The sequence below is a fragment of the Octopus bimaculoides genome, chromosome 28 (assembly GCF_046866305.1).
Source record: "Octopus bimaculoides isolate indiv1 chromosome 28, ASM4686630v1, whole genome shotgun sequence".
Taxonomy (NCBI): Eukaryota; Metazoa; Mollusca; class Cephalopoda; order Octopoda; family Octopodidae; genus Octopus; species Octopus bimaculoides.
The window spans coordinates 24,350,596-24,370,076 of record NC_142955.1 but is presented as its reverse complement, the minus strand read 5'-3'; the positions used below and the strand labels follow the sequence as shown (position 1 = coordinate 24,370,076).

General features: G+C 36.8%; 1 protein-coding gene across 1 annotated transcript in view; it reads left to right on the top strand.

Annotated features, from left to right (window-relative positions):
• The window catches only part of LOC106874345 (FRAS1-related extracellular matrix protein 1), a 115,093-nt gene extending 96,849 nt beyond the window's left edge, over positions 1-18,244 (top strand). Inside the window, exons 4-10 of the mRNA XM_089344673.1 lie at positions 8,854-9,056; positions 9,593-9,742; positions 10,164-10,294; positions 11,129-11,434; positions 11,998-12,151; positions 13,168-13,338; positions 17,898-18,244. Coding sequence (XP_089200799.1) covers positions 8,854-9,056; positions 9,593-9,742; positions 10,164-10,294; positions 11,129-11,434; positions 11,998-12,151; positions 13,168-13,338; positions 17,898-18,172 — 1,390 coding nt within the window. The 3' untranslated portion in view covers positions 18,173-18,244. The remainder of the gene's footprint in view (positions 1-8,853; positions 9,057-9,592; positions 9,743-10,163; positions 10,295-11,128; positions 11,435-11,997; positions 12,152-13,167; positions 13,339-17,897) is intronic.
• Positions 18,245-19,481: the final 1,237 nt, after the last annotated feature.

Genomic DNA, 19,481 nt, shown 5'->3' with positions numbered 1-19,481 from the left:
CAGGCAGTGACCTCATCATCACCATCATCATCGTTTAACGTCCGCTTTCCATGCTAGCATGGGTTGGACGATTTCACTGAGGACTGGTGAAACCAGATGGCTACACCAGGCTCCAATCTGATTTGGCAGAGTTTCTACAGCTGAATAATAATAGTGGTAGTAGTAGTAGTAGTAGTAGTAGTAGTAGTAGTAGTAGTAGTAGTAGTAGTAGTAGTAATACAAGGCAGCGAGCTGGCAGAAACGTTAGCACGCCGGGCAAAATGCTTAGTGGTATTTCGTCTGCCGCTACGTTATGAGTTCAAATGCCGCCAAGATCGACTTTGCCTTTCATCCTTTTGGGGTCAATTAAATAAGTACCAGTTACGCACTGGGGTCGATATAATTGACTTAATTCATTTGTCTGTCCTTGTTTGTCCCCTCTGTGTGTAGCCCCTTGTGGGCAGTAAAGAAATAAGAAATAATAATAATAATAAATAACATCGAAAAATACCTTAGGAATGAGAACCCAGGTTTGAAATTTCCCCCAAGACACCTGATGAAGGCTGGAGGGTATATCAGCCGAAACGTTGTGTTAACAGCAAACAAGATGAGGACAAATATCCATCAAGCTTCTGACTTCAGGCACGCTTAACCCTCAACTGAGGAATTAAATTTCATGGTTATTTCAATAATAATGCTAAAATCTACCAAAACATAACATTGGTGTTTTCTGCAACCCACATTGCCTCAATTAAACTTGACATATCTCAACAAAATGTAAGTCTCAAACGTTGACGTTCCTCAACAAAAGACAGATTGGTAAATAAAACTCCTATCTGCAGTTAAGGGTAATGAAATTTTAAGTAGATGTACCTAAAAAGGGAACTCTCAGGTAACAATAATGAAATCTTGAATGGGTACACCTGGAATTCTTTACGTTTGAAGAACCCCTCACTTTAGGCACTCTTGTGAAATTTAATTTCATGGTTATTCAAGTAATGATGTCAAATAACTACCAAAACATAGAATTGGATTTCTTCTGCAAGTCTATAAACTTGATATTTCTCAACAGAATATAGTTCCAAACGTGACAATCCCCAACAAAAGATGGATTGGTTTATTGAACTACTTTCTGCAGTTAATGGTGATGTAATTTTGAATGGATAGATCTGGTTTCCGCAGTAAAAGGGTTATTTTTTTTATTCTTTTAATTGTTTCATTCATGTCACTGCGGCCATGCTGGTGCACCACCTTGAAGGGTCTTTTGTCGAAGAAATTGACCCCCAGGATTTATTCTTTGTAAGCCTGGTACTTATTCTATCAGTCTCTTTTGCCAAACCACTAAGTTACAGTGACGTAAATACACCAGCATCGGTTGTCAAGCGATGGTGGGAAGACAAACAAAGACAAGAAGACACACACACATAAATATATATTGTTGGCACTCTGTCGCTTACGACGTCGAGGGTTCCAGTTGATCTGATCAACGGAACAGCCTGCTCGTGAAATTAACGTGCAAGTGGCTGAGCACTCCACAGACACGTGTACCCTTAACGTAGTTCTCGGGGATATTCAGCGTGACACAGTGTGACAAAACTGGCCCCTTTGAATTACAGGCACAACAGAAACAGGAAATAAGAGTGAGAGAAAGTTGTGATGGAAGAGTACAGTAGGGTTCACCACCATCTCTTGCCGGAGCCTCGTGGAGCTTTAGGTGTTTTCGCTCAATAAACACTCACAACGCCCGGTCTGGGAATCGAAACCACGATCCTATGACTGTGAGTCCGCTGCCCTAATCACTAGGCCATTGCGCCTCCACACACATAAATATATATACATATATACAACAGGCTTCTTTCAGTTTCTGTTTACCAAATCCACTCACAAGGCTTTGGTTGGCCTGAGGCTATAATAGTAGAAGACACTTGCTTAAGGTGCCACAAATCGGAACTAGAAACAGCAGCCAAATCTCCCTCAAATCAGAAATCTGATTTCCACAGTAAAACAGTTAAAAGTATCTTGGGCCACACTCAATAGCTACAACATCAGAAAAAGCATTTTAAGATAGAATGTTATACCTTTAATTCATAAATGTAGAAATAAAAACAGGACAGATTTCCAATATAATCCATGTTTAGCTTGAATGTTCATACGAACGAAGCCGAGGTATTTCTTAAATTAGTCTCACTTCATTCTGGCAGAGAACATGGATATTATATAATCTCAAATAGAAATTCCATTTATGTTTCTTATTCTTACCCTTGTTGCAAAAATTTTGGTTGATCTATTAATTCCATTAATGCAAAACATCTGTGAAATTACAGTAATACCCTTTACCAAGTATATGTGGAATTGTATGAACATTTTTAGCAAGTCACTTAATGGAAACTGCCTTGCTAGTTCTTTACTCTTTCAGGGTAGACTTGAATAAAAATTCTCAACCAAAACCTTACATCAGGGGCAGCGACAATTAAATGAATGTAAGACTATATATTACTTAACAGGAAATTTACAAGTGGTTTTTTCAAAGTTTTTTTTTGCAGATTAAGGGAAAACGGTATCAGTTTCTTAAGCCCTTTAGCTTTCAGATTGCTCTGTCAAATGTAATGCTTATTTATTCACATTGCTTAGAATTAATCATGTATTATCTCATAGCTTTGAGTTTTCAATGATACGCTTGTTTATTCTTTTTAGAAGGACATTGCAGGGTAGGTGTGAGAGGCTGGACACAGCCAGTTTAAATATTAACCGTTTAGCATTCAGATTGCTCTGTCAAGTGTAACATTTGTTTATTCACATTGCTTAGAATTAATCGTGTATTATCTCATAGCTTTGAGATTTCAATGATACGCTTGTTTATTCTTTTTAGAAGGACATTGCAGGGTAGGTGTGAGATGCTGGATACAGCCAGTTTAAATATCAACCCTTTAACAGTCAGATTTCTCTGTCAAATGTGAAGCTTATTTATTCACATCGCTTTGAATTAACTGTGTATTATCTCACAGCTTTCAGATTTCAATGATGTGATATTTATTTTTAGAATATTGTAGGGTAGGTGTGAGAGGTTGGATCTGGCATTCAGAACCCTTAAAGCATTCAGGTTATTTTGTCAAATGTAATGCTTATTTATTCACATTGCTTTAAATTAACTGTGTATTATCTCACAGCTTTCAGATTTCAATGATGTGATATTTATTTTTAGAATATTGTAGGGTAGGTGTGAGAGGTTGGATCTGGCATTCAGAACCCTTAAAGCATTCAGATTATTTTGTCAAATGTAATGCTTATTTATTCACATTGTTTTGAATTTATCATGCATTATCTTGTAGCCCCAACGTGGTGTTTATTTTTGAGGGACATGGTAGGGTGGATGTGAGAGGCTAAAACTGGTTATTTGAATATAAAACATGAAGAATATTTGGTTGGGAGGAACGAGAGCCAAGTGCTGCAATGACTGAGACACTTATCTTCTCAAAGAAACGTGAGAAATGCACTCTGCATGTGAATGGAGATCCATTGAATCAGGTGGAGAAGTCCAAGTATCCTGGGGCCACTTTGACAAGTGATGGAAGGCAGGAGGCTGGATTAAGTGCAAGAAATGCAGAAGCTATAGGTGTAGAAGTGGCTGTGTGGTAAGTAGCTTGCTTACCAGCGACATGGTTCCGGGTTCAGTCCCACTGCGTGGCACCTTGGGCAAGTGTCTTCTACTATAGCCTCGGGCTGACCAAAGCCTTGTGAGTGAAAGAAGCCTGTCGTATATATATATATATATATATATATATATATGTATGTATGTATGTATATATGTATATGTTTGTGTGTCTGTGTTTGTCCCCTCAACATCGCTTGACAACCGATGCTGGTGTGTTTAAGTCCCCGTAACTTAGTGGTTTGGCAAAGGAGCACGATAGAATAAGTACTAGGCTTACAAAGAATAAGTCCTGGAGTCGATTTGCTCAACTAAAGGCGGTGCTCCAGCATGGCCACAGTCAAAATGGCTGAAACAATTAAAAATAGTAAGGTGGGGCAGTGGTTCATCATCTTGTTTGTGGGCTGAATATTCCAGGGTTCCCTGTTGGCTGGTTTTGTCTGTAAAACCTGTCCAACAATTCTTTTCTGGGACATTCTTACCACATGTCTGTAGCTGTGATCTCGCAATCTGTAGAGCGGTCACAGTCATTAGACTGTGGCCATGCTGGGGCACCACCTCGAAGCATTTTAGTCAAGCGAAGAAGTGAAGAATTTTACAGGGCAGGAATACATGCTCTCATTCAAAAGTGGAACATTTGCTATTGAGAGGAACGGTGGCTATGTTGAGAAGTAGGGATGTGATACACAGAGGACCAGCTTCATTTTGATGTATAATACATGTTCCTGTGCTGGTAATTATACTTGTCCTAAAATAAAATGGCATCACTTTTTGACTCACCCTCGTACATAATTGACCAATCTGCAAGACAGAGTCTTTTGAACCTTCCAGCTTTCCACAAAAGAAAAAAAAAAACAAAATCAGGCAAGACAGAATAAGATAGCTTTGAAGTAGCTACTGAAGTAGAACAAAAATTTTGGAAAAAAAAGCATTTTTTTATTAATAGAGAAAGAAAATTTGTGACTTGTCAAATTCTAAAATTTCACACAATAAAACCAGCATTTAATTACTGTAAAATTCCATGTATAATATGCAGCCATGTATATGATGCATATCCCAGTAGGGGGATGGTGGGTGGAGGGGCCTAGATTGTCTTAAAAACCTATAATATCTTGTATAACATGCTGTGTTGTACATCTGCTACTGAAGTAGATAATCTACTTTAATCCAATGAATTAGTATTTAATATTTCATTTTGATATGAAAAAATATATATATATATATATATATATATATATATACGTGTGTGTGTGTGTGTGTTACAAAAAAATAATCTTTAGAATAATAATGCTTTATTATATTCTTCTTATTATTATTATTATTATTATTATTATTATTATTATTATCATTATTATTATCATCATCATCATCATTATTATTATGTTGTTGATAAAAGTGGGTGGGAGACAAATTTGCTGCCTAATACCAAGTAATATAACACACACTGAATGTTAATCTTGGTTTCGGTAATAAAAGTACTTTATTACATATGGAAAGATTTATGCGGTTTAGCACATAATAAATTAATAATGAAAATTAATAGAAGCAAACAAAATTATCTTATTCCGTATTTGTGGCTGTGTGGTACGAAGCTTGCTTCCCAACCACATGGTTCTGGGTTCATTCCCACTGCATGGCACCTTGGGTAAGTGTCTTCTATTCTAGCCTTAGGCCACCCAAAGCTTTTTCGTAGATTTGGTAGACAGAAACTGAAAGAACCCCGTTGTATAAGCCTGTCATATCTATCTATCTATCTATCTATCTATCTACTATATATATATATATATATATATATATATATATATATATATATATATATATATATATATATATATATATATATATATATGTATGTATGTATGTCTATGTGTGTGTCTGTGTTTGTCCCCCACCAGCTGCTTGACAACCGGTGTTGGTGTGTTTACATCCCTGTAACTTAGCAGTTCAGCAAAAGAGACTGATAGAATAAGTACTAGACTTACAAAGAATAAGTCCTGGGATTGATTTCTTTGACTAAAAAAAAAACTCTTTTAGGCGGTGCTCCAGCATGGCCACAGTCAAATGACAGAAACAAGTAATAGAATGAAAGAATAAAAGAATATACAAGTGTTATGTATACGTGTATGTGCCTTCGTGTTTGTGTTTGTCCCCACCAATGCTTGTCAATCAGTGTTGGTTTGTTTTATGTCCCCATAACCTTGAAGTTCAGCAAAAGAAGCAAATATAATAAGAACCAGGCTTAAAACAAAAAAGTAAGTAGTCGAGTTGATTTGTTGGACTAAAAACCTTCAAAGCAGTGCCCCAGCATGGCCACAGTCCGATGGGTGAAACAAAACAAAAAAAGAAACAAAAGCACTCAGAGAGCACAAACTTCGACCAAGGCAACACCAATGTCCTCTCAACGATTAGCCAGAGATGATTTTTAAAATGAGAATATCTGAAATAAACTCAATTGCTCCCACAAACAAGAAGACTAAAAATGAACCCAACCGCTCTCAAAAATTAAGTAAAACCACTGGAAAAATAATCCAGAATCCTTTTTCTGGTACTGGATCAATTCCAAAATTTAATCAGTTCATGCCAGTCACGAGGCCAAACATCCCTGAAAGTTTCATCCGAATCCATCCAGCGGGTCTTGAGATATCTTGTCCACAGACAAACAAACAAACACAACTAAAAACAATACCTTTGCTTTCGTTAAGGCGAAGTTAATTAAAGAACTCCTGAATACGAAATTATTATCCAGAGTTACTACTTTACAACGGCTGATGATCCCTGCCCTGGAACATTCCAGTGAGGACCCTGCAGGCAATTGGGGAAAAGCTCACTTACTGTCATACATTGTATAAATAGCTGGGGCAACTGGAGCAATGATGGCTGACCATTTTTAGCAAGATGGTTGGAGTAGTTAGAAAAATGGCAGCTGGTCACATGTGTCAAGACAGGGATGAGACTCAAGCGTATTGCTGAACAACAGATGTGTTTGTCGGATGGGGCAGATTGTCTTTTAATTTCCTGTCTATGCAATGTAGTCTATAAATATCTGTGGCATTGCTAATTACTGCAATTGAGCTTTTGTGGATACTGGGATTGTGAAATATAATCAAAGAAAACTGGCAGGTGATGCGTTTCCATGTTCTTGGTTTGTTTGAGGCAAAGAAGAGAGAGAGAATTAGAGGATGAAGAGAGAGAGAGAGAGAGAGAGAGGAGAAAAGACAGATGGAGAAAGTGAGTTTGATAATTTGATAAAGATTAAATAGGTAGATAGACAGACAGACAGACAGACATATACAGAGATACATGAAGTAATGGCTCGATAGAGATAGATAGATAGATAGATAGATAGATAGATAGATAGATAGATAGATAGGTAGGTAGGTAGGTAGGTAGGTAGGTAGGAAGATAGATAGACACACACACAGAAACAGGTGGACTGATGACTTGATGGATAGATAGACAAATAGACAGACAAACAGATAGACAGATACACAAACAGATAGATAGATAAATAGATATAGGTAGATAGATAGATAGAGAGAGAGAGAGAGAGAGAAATAGGTAGATTGATTGATTGACTGATGAATAATTATTGTCATAGTGTATCCGATAGCCTAATGGTTAAGGCATCAACCTCCAGAGTCAAAGATTGTAAATTCAAGTCCCATCAGAATTGTAACTTTTATTTTTCAAGGTGGTGCCCCAGTATGGCCACAGTCAAATAATTGAAACAAATAAAAGAAAAGAAAAAAAACATGCTTCAACTTCATGCCATTTTTTTTAAAGAAATTAAAATGAAAAAAATAAACCCCAGCATCTGTTGGTTTGTCTGACTTCACATCAGTCTCAGCAAACATATTTAAAAGCATAAAAATGGGAAAAAAAAAAAAAAAACAATACTGAAGAGAAAATTTAAATAAAATTCAATATTGGGCTGTGGTAAGAAGCTTGTTTCCCAACCACATGGTTCTGGGTTCAGTCTCATTGTGTGGTACCTTGGGCAAGTGTGTTCTACTATAGCCTTAAGCGATAGGACCTTCTGCAAATCACAGAAGGTCCTCAACTTGCTTAGAGAAAATGATTTCTGAGCTGGATTCCAAAAGTGGCAGGAATGCTGAGACTGGTGCATTGCTGTGAAAAGAGACTATTTCGAAGGAGGTGATGTTAAAACTTACGTAAATAGCTTTATTTACATTATTTACATTATTTACATTTGATGGATATTTGTCCTGATCTTGTTTGTTGTTAACACGTTTCGGCTGATATACCCTCCAGCCTTCTTCAGGTGTCCTGAGGAAATTTCAAACCTGAGTTCTCATTCCTAAGTTATTTTTCGATGATGTTGTTGTCATCATCATCATCATCATCATCATCATCATCATCATCATCATCATCATCATCATCATCATCATCATCATCATCATCATCATCATCATCATCATCATCATCATCATCATTATTATTATTATTATTATTATTATGATGCCATATGCCTGTGGGCATATGGCATAGTGGTTAAGAATGCAGGCTACTAACCTCAAGACTCTGAGTTCGATTCCAAGCAGTGACCTGATAATAATAATAATAATAATAATAATAATAATAACAACAACAACATCGAAAAATACCTTAGGAATGAGAACCCAGGTTCGAAATTTCCCCAGGACACCTGATGAAGGCTGGAGGGTATATCAGCCAGAACATTGTGTTAACAACAAACAAGATGAGGACAAATATCCGTCAAATGTAAATAATGTAAATAATTCCTCATCTCTTAAATATAGAACTGTATTAGGTAAATAAGTTATTTTTTATTAAATGTAACTAATCTGGGAACATTTTGATACCACTTCATATGTATGTATATGTATGTGTGTGTGTATATATATATATATATATATATATATAGGTAAGTGGTAGGTTTGCCTCGATACTTCAGGGGTAGTCTGAAGCATCCAAGCAACCAGGGGATGTTTAAATCCAGAGGCACTCCTGAGGATCACCTGTATGGGTACCGTCTTGGGAAGAGGGCGTCCAGAGGCAGATAATATGTTGCTTAAACCGTAGTTTATGTATTTACTCTCCAAGTAAATATATATAAATATATATATATATATATATATATATATATACACACACATACACACCAGTTCCCAGTTGCATTCTCAGTTATTTCATGATGAAATTGACAAACTTGAAAATTCACAATGTTTTTGTTCTTGTTGCAGATTTAACATCAGGTGGTCTCGTACAGAATTTCAGCTTTCAGACTATGTCGTGTGTGAAAATATTGGCACCCTCAGCCTGACACTGTTTCGTATTGGCAATGTAGAAAGACCAGCCTTTGTCGACATCCGTGTTCGACAAATGTCTGCTAAGCTACAGAATGACTTCATCCCCAGCACCACGAAACAGGTCAAGTTTGAACCAGGTACAGTAACATTTTACTTTTTTTTTTTTTTTACCCAAAAGATGCTTCATATAAAGATGCACTCTACAAAGCTCAGGGGAGACTCGCAATTGAGTGCTACTCTCATATGAGATTGTGCTACAGTAGTACACACAGACACCTTAAACCCCATCGAGAAAAGGACCACAGGTCAGGCATGGGTGCATGCACAGTTGTAGTGTATTGCTGCATCCACAATTTGTCAGTGAGCCCATTCTCCTGGTACAACTCAGGCTACAGCCCTCCAAAACATAGGTTGTTTCAGTAATCATTGCTGGTAAGGATTTTACAAGACTGAAACACAAATCTTACCTCATTCTCTTTTAGTCACCCTTTTATAACATGCAGAGAAAACAGGGGGTCAAGAAGAAATATAAAGGGTCTGTTTTGTTATCTTCATTATCTTTGTTATTCCTGTTGCAGCTGTTGTTACTTGTGTTTATTTTCTGCTGCTAATTGACCTGACATAGTTATTAAAACCTGACCTCCTTTAACTCACTTTCTCTCCTTCTTTCCAGGAATGAAACAGGCCAGGTGGAATATCCTGATTGAAGGAGATGACTTGAAGGAAAATAACGAGAAGTTCAAACTTATTCTTCACAGCCCTGTGAACATTATTATTGGCAAAAAGGGAAAAACAACTGTAAAAATAATCAATGCTGTTAATGGTAAGTTCGTCAAGCGTTCTATAGTATCTCTTGTTTGTTGTAGGATTGTATAGTTCTACAAATTGTAACACACACACACAGACAGACACCATTACATATTTATGTATATAGATTTATCACTGATTCTAGTACTAGTGATAATTCTTTTTACCATAGGTACGAGGCTCAAAATTTAAAGGTGGCACTGGGTAGTTGTAGTCAATTACATCAACTCCACTGCTCAATGAGTACTTATTTTTTGGGCCCTGAAAGGATGGAAGGAAAAGTTGACCTCGGCTCTGTGTGTGCATGTGTGTGTGTGTATGCATGTGTGTGTGCGTGTGTGTGCATGTGCGTGTGTGTGTGCGTGCGTGTGTGTATGTGCATATACAGACACACGAATACCTGCCCAAAACCACGAACTCTTTGCTTGCCATTTCAGCCCATTGCCCGCAATACATTGGAATGATTAGCAAAGAACACCCACAGCTTCTGATGGAGACCAGCAACCATATCCAGGTGAACAACAACAACAACAACAACAAAAACAACAACAAACAGCTGCTGCCACAGGTGAGTGATTACCTTTCAAAACTTTACACTCAACCCACACCTCCACCTCCAACCTCTACACAGCCATAGAAGGAACGTCTCTGCATTAAAGATGGAGAACCTTCTCACCTTTTTTGTATTAGAGATGAAAATATCACCTAAAGGGTGTCCACAAAGTCTGGGATCAGGGAGTAAATCAAATCATAACTTAAGCAATTAAATATATAAGAAAGAATAATTTTCCTTTTTTACTTCCAAATTGCATGGAGGCGCAATGGCCCAGTGGTTAGGGCAGCGGACTCACAGTCATAGGATTGCGGTTTCGATTCCCAGACCGGGCGTTGTGTGTGTTTATTGAGCGCAAACACCTAAAGCTCCACGAGGCTCCAGCAGGGGATGGTGACGAACCCTGCTGTACTCTTCGACCACAACTTTCTCTCACTCTTACTTCCTGTTTCTGTTGTGCCTGTAATTCAAAGGGTCAGCCTTGTCACACTCTGTGTCACGCTGAATATCTCCGAGAACTACGTTAAGGGTACACGTGTCTGTGGAGTGCTCAGTCACTTGCACGTTAATTTCACGAGCAGGCTGTTCCGTTGATCGGATCAACTGGAACCCTCAACGTCGTAAGCGATGGAGTGCCAACAACAATTATAAACACCTTAATCTCCCTACAAGAATACTTACTCATGAGATTGCATTGCTGGTTCTCTGCTTACTGCTTTCCATCTCTCTGTCTCTCTCTCTCTCTTTCCCTTAGCAAACACCTTTTATATAGGCTCACCGTGACACTCTTTATACTGTCTCTACATAGCTTTCTTCTCAGTTCAACCATCCAATCATTTTTCTCCTCAGTTCAACCATTTAACCAAGTTATTAGACAGCCCTGGAGGTGATGATGATTTCCACAGCACCACTAACGACAACAATGAAGACAACAACAACAATAGTAACAACAACAACAGCAGCAACAACTTTGAAGTGTCAGCCACCAAGTCGAAGAAGAAAGGAGCCAAAGGAGGCAAGAAGACGAAGAAATCAAAGAAAGGGAAGAAGAAAGGAAAGAAGTCCAAAAACAAGAAGACATCTTCATCATCATCGAAATCTCTCTCCGATCTTGGTAAACCCATCTTGGAGGAGGTAGCAAAGGGCAGCCTCAAAGTATGTACCCTTCTTTTACTTTCACTGGCCAGATCCAACCTCTCACACCTACCTTACAATATCCGGCTGTGTGGTAAGTAGCTTGCTTACCAACGACATGGTTCCGGGTTCAGTCCCACTGCGTAGCACCTTGGGCAAGTGTCTTCTACTATAGCCTCGGGCTAACCAAAGCCTTGTGAGTGGATTTGGTAGACGGAAACTGAAAGAAGCCCGTCGTATATATGTATATATATATATATATATGTGTGTGTGTGTGTGTGTGTGTGTTTGTGTGTCTGCAATATATATATATATATATATATATATATATAAAATATATGTCAGGCTTCTTTCAGTTTCCATCTACCAAATTCACTCACAACGCTCCCCCCCCCCCCCCCCGCCGGTTATCATGAAGTGAGATTGAACTCGGAACCATGTGGTTGGGAAGTAATATTTTTACCACACAACCACGTTTATGCCTATTAACATATTATTTACTTTTCTCCTCTCACCCCCATCGCTTTTTTTTTTTTTTTTTTTTTTTCAATTTGTCTATCTGTGTTCTCATCATCTGTCAACAGGGAGCCAAGATATGTACCCAGAACACCAAAGATCTTCTATTCCTTGACCGAAACAGCAAGAAACTGTACAGCTGTGATGGGAAACAGTGGCGTGAATGGCATTTCCTGCAAGGTCAGAAGGACCAACAACCACAGAGCAGTCTTTGTGAACAAGGTATAAATCAATGATTGTGTAGGATGATGGTTACCTCATCTGTGGCAACTATTTCTTTTATAGCCTTTATATCTACATCACATTTGGAGCGATTCAATCTCTATTAGTCATGTGGCGATTTATTGCAAGTGTTTAGATGGAGCTAGACTTCATTTGAACAAGGAATATTTGTTTGTTAAACTATATGTAGAAATGGCTTTATCCACTGTAGCACTGCTAGGATTTTCCAGTATAAGATGCTGCTTGTTGTTGTTTACAGAGAGAGGAAGAGAGAGTGATTATTATGAGATAACAGAGAGGATGAATATTCTCCGTAATGGGAGAGAACCGCTTCTAGGTTTATATTTTGTCTTTTTTTTCTTATCTTGAGAGGTGTTCTCCTATGAGTGAAAAGAGCATGTAATATTTCCAAATTTCCATAAAATCTATTTATTAGATGTTCCCATAGTTGTAGATGGTGCCATTTCGGCCTTACTGTGGACTGGCGTTGGTGCCATTAGTACCACATAAGAGGCACTGCTGCTAGTTCCACTTAAAGAGCACTGAAGATAGTGTCACGTAAAAAGCGATACTGCTGGTGTCACATAAAAAGATGGCGTCTTCATCACCGTTTTAACCCTCTCACTGCGAAATTAAATTTCATGGTTATTTCGATAATGATGTTAAATATCTACCAAAAAATACCAAAAAATAGAATTGGTATTTCCTGCAAAATCACATTACCTCAATAAACTCGGACATATTTCAACCAGAAAATACTTTCACACATAACAATCCTCAACAAAAGATAAATTGGTATATAAAACTCCTATCTGCAGTTAAGGGTAATGGAATGTTGAATGGAATATGTCTGATTTTCCACAATAAAAGGTTCAAATAGCTTAACAGTGTTTGTAAATGTCTAACTTAAAATTTTGCTCAGTGTTTGTAGTTTTGAAATATTTACTCTTCTGCTGTTCTGTTTATCTATAATCTCACACGAGTACGCGTGTGTGTGTGTCTGTATGTTTTACCAGGTTGGGCAGAATACCAAGGCCAGTGTTACAAATTTGTCAATGAAAAAATGACATGGGACAATGCCGAACTATTCTGTCGTGGCTCCTTCACAGCTCACCTGGCCAGTGTACTCTCACGAAAGCATCACAGATGGATGGGAAACCTCAGTGGCAAAAACTCTTTCTGGATTGGTATGTTCAAAATTACCTTTTTTGATTTGGTGGAGGGGTGGGGAGTAATGTTAATACTACTTTGGCATGTGATCTACAAATCAAAGGGATATTACTTTAGATTACACTTTAGTTTATTTTTCAATTTCTAAAAACCCTTAAAATGTTGGCTAATGATTTTTACAATGTAATCAGCAACGAAACAAAGGCAGTTACATCTTTATGAAGAAATGGCCTCTTCGAAAATGTTGCTCATCGTTGTTATGGAGAAATGAAGGAAGCTAAAAAAAAAAAAAAAAACGTTGTGAAATTTTGCCAGCTTAACATTACAAAACTCATAAACTTGTATAATCTACATGCTTATTTTAATTATTATTATATTGTTTATTCTTGGTTTCTTATTATTATTTAAGTGGAGGCGCAATGGCCTAGTGGTTAGGGCAGCAGACTCGCGGTCATAGGATCGCGGTTTCGATTCCCAGACCGGGCGTTGTGAGTGTTTATTGAGCGAAAACACCTAAAGCTCCACGAGGCTCCGGCAGGGGATGGTGGCGAACCCTACTGTACTCTTTCACCACAACTTTCTCTCACTCTTACTTCCTGTTTCTGTTGTGCCTGTAATTCAAAGGGTCAGCCTTGTCGCACTGTGTCACGCTGAATATTCCCGAGAACTACGTTAAGGGTACACGTGTCTGTGGAGTGCTCAGCCACTTGCACGTTAATTTCACGAGCAGGCTGTTCCGTTGATCGGAACCAACTGGAACCCTCGACGTCGAAAGCGACGGAGTGCCAACAACAATTATTATTTATTCACATAAATGAAACACAGTTCTATTATTATTAAAATAGCAAGAATTTTGAAAAAAATGTATTTACAATGCTAAGTATGTACAAAAGAAGTTATAAAAAATTTGAATAGCAATTCGATAATAGAGATGAAATACAAATTTGAATAATTTTATCAATCAACTGAGCAGACATCTGTTAGAAATACAAGAACATCTTAAGGGTTTTTAGATATTAAAAAGTAACCTAGAGTAATCTCCCATTAAGCTGTAGATCACATGCCAAAGTAGTACCAATGTATTTTTATCTTTTTATTAACAGCTTTCCTTAATTTCAAGTATTCGTTACTTGCAAATTCCTGGAAATTCCTTGGTGTACATCGGTGCATTTCCATTTTTTTATACTATTTTATTTTATATTTTTACTTGTTTCAAACAGTAGACTGCGGTCATGCTGGAGCACCACCTTGCAGAATTCTTAGTCAAATGAATTAACCCCCAGTATTTATTATTTTTTTTTTAAAGCCTGGTCCTTATTCTGTCAGTTCCTTTTGCCAAACAGCTAAGTTATGGGGGGGGGTGTAAAGATACCAGCACCAGTTGTCCAGCAGCAGTGAGTGATAGACGCAGACACAGACATGCACACACACACACACACACACACACATGCGTGCGCAGGCACGTGGCTTATTGGTTAGGGGAGTTGACTCACGCTGATAAGGTCGCGAGTTCAGTTCTAGCAATGCATCGTGTCCTTGAGCATGACAGTTTATTTCATGTTCCTCCAGTGCACTCAGCTGGAAAACAAAATGAGTCGTACCTGTATTTCAAAGCAACCAGCCTTGTCACACTCTGTGTTATACTGATCCTCTCCGAAAACTACATTAAGGGTACACGTGTCTGTGGAGTACTCAGCCATGTGCACGTTAATTTCATGGCCAGATTGTTCAGCGATCATTCGATAGTAGTGCTCTGCTTGTCAACCAGTACCTGCTGATTGTCAACCAGTGGTCAGCTGGTCAACATGTCTTTGTTTACATCAATTCCGCAATTTCTAGAGAGAGAGAGAGAGAGAAAGAAAGAAAGCGAGTGCCTGCTGTCTGCTACCTGCTGACTAACGCCCTTTCCCTCTTTCTTTACGGAAATTGCCGAATTGATGAAAACAAAGACATGTTTGACCAGCTGACTACTGGTTGACAAGCAGCGCACTACTATCGAATGATCGCCGACTGTTTCGTTGATCGGATCAACTGGAATCCTCAACGTCGTAACCAACAGAGGGGTCTCAGGGAGTAGTATCCCTGCCTTCCTGAGCTAGTTTTCCACCACATTTCTTAAAAATCGTGGTAGAGGTCTTGGTCTCAGGACCACTCATGTTTAGAAACTGAGGTTGTGGGGTAAGCAAGGGCATGCTCCCTGTAGAAAATCCAGCACTAAAAAAGCCTCATGATAGCAAAGAAGAATAGGCCCAAAGGTTGTGGTGCGCTGCACCTACCTACCTCAGTTGCTATGGCATTGAGGTAGATCCAGCCACCACTGTTAACGGGGACAAAACCCAGATTTAAAACACTGGATGATGATGATGATGATGATGATGATATACATACACACATACATACATACATACATATATATATATATACATATATATATATATATGTATATATATATATATATATTTTAAACAAAATAAAAATTCCTCCATACACAATCATACAAAAAAAAAAACCTTTTTTTGTATTTATTTTTACTCGTATATATATATATATATATATATATATATATATATATATATATATATATATATATATATGTGTGTGTGTGTGTGTATGTGTGTGTGTGTGTGTGTGTGTGTGTGTGTATGTATGTGATAAGATTATTTCAGTTTCCGTCTACCAAATCCATTCACAAGGCTATAGTGAAAGACACTTGCCCAAGGTGCCACACAGTGGGATTGAACCCAAAACCTTGTGGTTGGGAAGCAAACTTCTTACCACACAACCATGCATATATAACGCATGTATATTAGTTTCAAATTTTGGCACAAGGCCAGCAATTTACTGGGGAACGGATAAGTCGCTTACATCGACCCCCCCCCCCCCCCCCAGTGTTTGACTGGTACTCATTTTTTTTCGACCCCAAAAAGATGAATAGCAAAGCTGACCCTGGTGGCGTTTGAACCCTGAACCATAAAAATTACTGCAAAGCATTTTGTCTGGCATGGTAAAGATTCTGCCAGGCCACCACTTTTTAACAGTCAAACAAATCGACCCCAGGACATATTTTTTTTAACCTGGGTACTTTTTCTTTCGGTGACATAAACAAAGTAACACCGGTTGTCAAATGGTGGTGATGGACAAACACTAGATGGCCGCTGACGGATTAAGGTGTGAAATGAGGGAGATTTGCTTGCTAATCCAGGGTGACGTCTTTGTGGTTATTTTTTTCGATGAAATTTTAAAGTAGCTTGCTTACCAACCACATGGTTCCGGGTTCAGTCCCACTGCGTGGCACCTTGGGCAAGTGTCTTCTACTATAGCCTCGGGCCGACCAAAGCCTTGTGAGTGGATTTGGTAGACGGAAACTAAAAGAAGCCCGTCGTATATATATATATATACCGATGCTGGTGTGTTTATGACCCCGTAACTTAGCGGTTCGGCGAAAGAGGCCGATAGAATAAGTACTGAGCTCGACTAAAGGCGGTGCTCTAGCATGGCCGCAGTCAAATGACTGAAACAAGTAAAAGAGTAAAGAGTAGGAAACACGTTTTTCCTTTTATCTTTTTGTTGTTTGTTTTGAGGTATAAAGCTAGCTAGCAGAGTTACGTCCCCTTAATCAGGGGAAACAACTCTATGATGGTAACATTCGAGAACACGAAGTGATCTGAATAACAATAATAATAATAATAATAATAATAATAATAATAATAATAATAATGATAACATTGAAAAATATACCTTAGGAATGAGAACCGAGGTTCGAAATTTTCCCAAGACAGTTGACGAAGGCTGGAGGGGGATCTATTTTAAAACGGGGGCGCCAGTATTTTCTTAACGAAACACTTTGAAACTTGGGACACTGGTAGAATGTGTCATATAAAACATTTTTTACTCTTAGTCTTCTTAACAAAAAAAAGGAATTCGCAAGTTATTCCATGTTAAAGTTGTCGTATTTCTGTAATTTCAACCAATCACTGACGTCTATTCAGCTCAATAGACTTACTGCTGGGCGGTCATAAAAATGTTATTCCCTGTGACATATTTCATCCGGTTTAATCGTAATTTATACGCATATATTGTTTATATAATAAATTACGCTGTGCGTATCTATGTATGTAACAATTTTAGAGTTCGGATTCTAGAGTTAGGGTTAGTTTTAGGGTTAGGATTAACAGTCTAGTTAGGGTTAGGGTTAGGGGATTAATACGATATACACCGTTACAGCGCTAACTGTTTTCAACTGAATAGACGTCAGTGATTAGTAGAAATTATCGAAATAAGACAATTTTTTACATGAAATAAATTCGAATACAAAAATATTTTTCTGTTCTATAACACAAAATAGATAAGTATACGAAGTTTGAAAGTCTTTCTGTACCAAAAACACTACATAAAACATAAATGAAAACTGGCGCCCCCTTTTTAAAATAGATCCCTGGAGGGTATATCAGGTGAAACGTTATATTAAAAAGAAACAATTTGAGGACAAATATCTGTCAAATGTAAATAATATAAAATTCTTTATTTGTAAATGGAAAATAATTTTGTTTCTGATATTTCTTCTTTGATTTTGCAGGTCTAAATGACAAATCAGACACAGGATTCTGGGTCTACATGACAGGTGACCCTGTCCGTTATACAAAATGGCGGCAGGGTCGCCCCCGCATCAAGCGTACAGCTCACAAGAAGAACTGTGTCCTAGTCAACCGTCGATTGAAGTGGTCAAACAAAAAGTGTGACCGGCCGAAAGCTAAATTTGTCTGCCAAAAGGCAACTCTGTCCCAGCACATGTACAAGAGCCAGTCAATTAGATATAGATTACGTCAACGAAGATACTACAGCGCACACTAGTGCTCCTGCCATCGCCTGTAATAATAATAATAATAATAAAAATAATAATAATAAATATAATAATACTAAAAATGATAATAATGATATTAAATATATGAATAAATACATTATAAAAACAAAAAAGAAAAAAGAACAACAGGATACTGAAATTATGGTCTGGCAGAACAATGGAATAAATAGAGCTGGCTTTTGTTAAGGAAGACAAGAACGAACAAAGGAACATAATCAGATACACATAGATATTAGGAAACGTATACATATATATATATATATATATATATATATATATATATATATATATATATATATATGTGTGTGTGTGTGTGTGTGTATATATATATATATATCTATATTTATATGTATATATATATATCTATATGTATATGTATATATATATATCTATATGTATATGTATATATATATATCTATATGTATATGTATATATATATCTATATGTATATATATATATATTTATATGTATATTTATATATATATATATACATATATAAATATACATATGCACATGTATATGTATGTATATGATATATATATATATATACATACATACAGACACACATTCACACGCACACGCATATATATGATATACATACATACTGACATATATATACGTGTATATATATACATATATATATATATATATATATGTGTGTATATATATATATATATATATGTGTGTGTGTATGTATATATATGTCTGTGTGTGTGTGTGATTGTATACATATAAATAAATGCATGTACATATATATGTATGTGTGTGAGTGTGTGTGCATATATATATATATATATATATATATATATATATATATATTAAGAAGAAGAAGGATGTAGCTATATTCATTTTTTTAGTGCTTCCACATTGTTTTTGAGAATCATCAGAAATGCTCGTTTCTTATGATTCTCCTAAACAAGATGGAGGCGCCAAATGAACTCTTATCCGAAGCTCATACTACCTCCTTTTTCTTGATATATGCAATCTGTACACCACTTCACACAATCTATATGAAAAATACAGGCATATATACAAACACACACAACACACATAAATATATATATATATATATATATACACATATATATAAATATATATGCCTGTATATATATATATATATATATATATATATATATATATATATATATATATATGTGTGTGTATATATATATATATATATATATATATATATATATATATATATATATATATATATATATATATATATATACATATATATGCCTCTACAAATTTATATCTCATACATACATATACATATATATATATATATATATATAT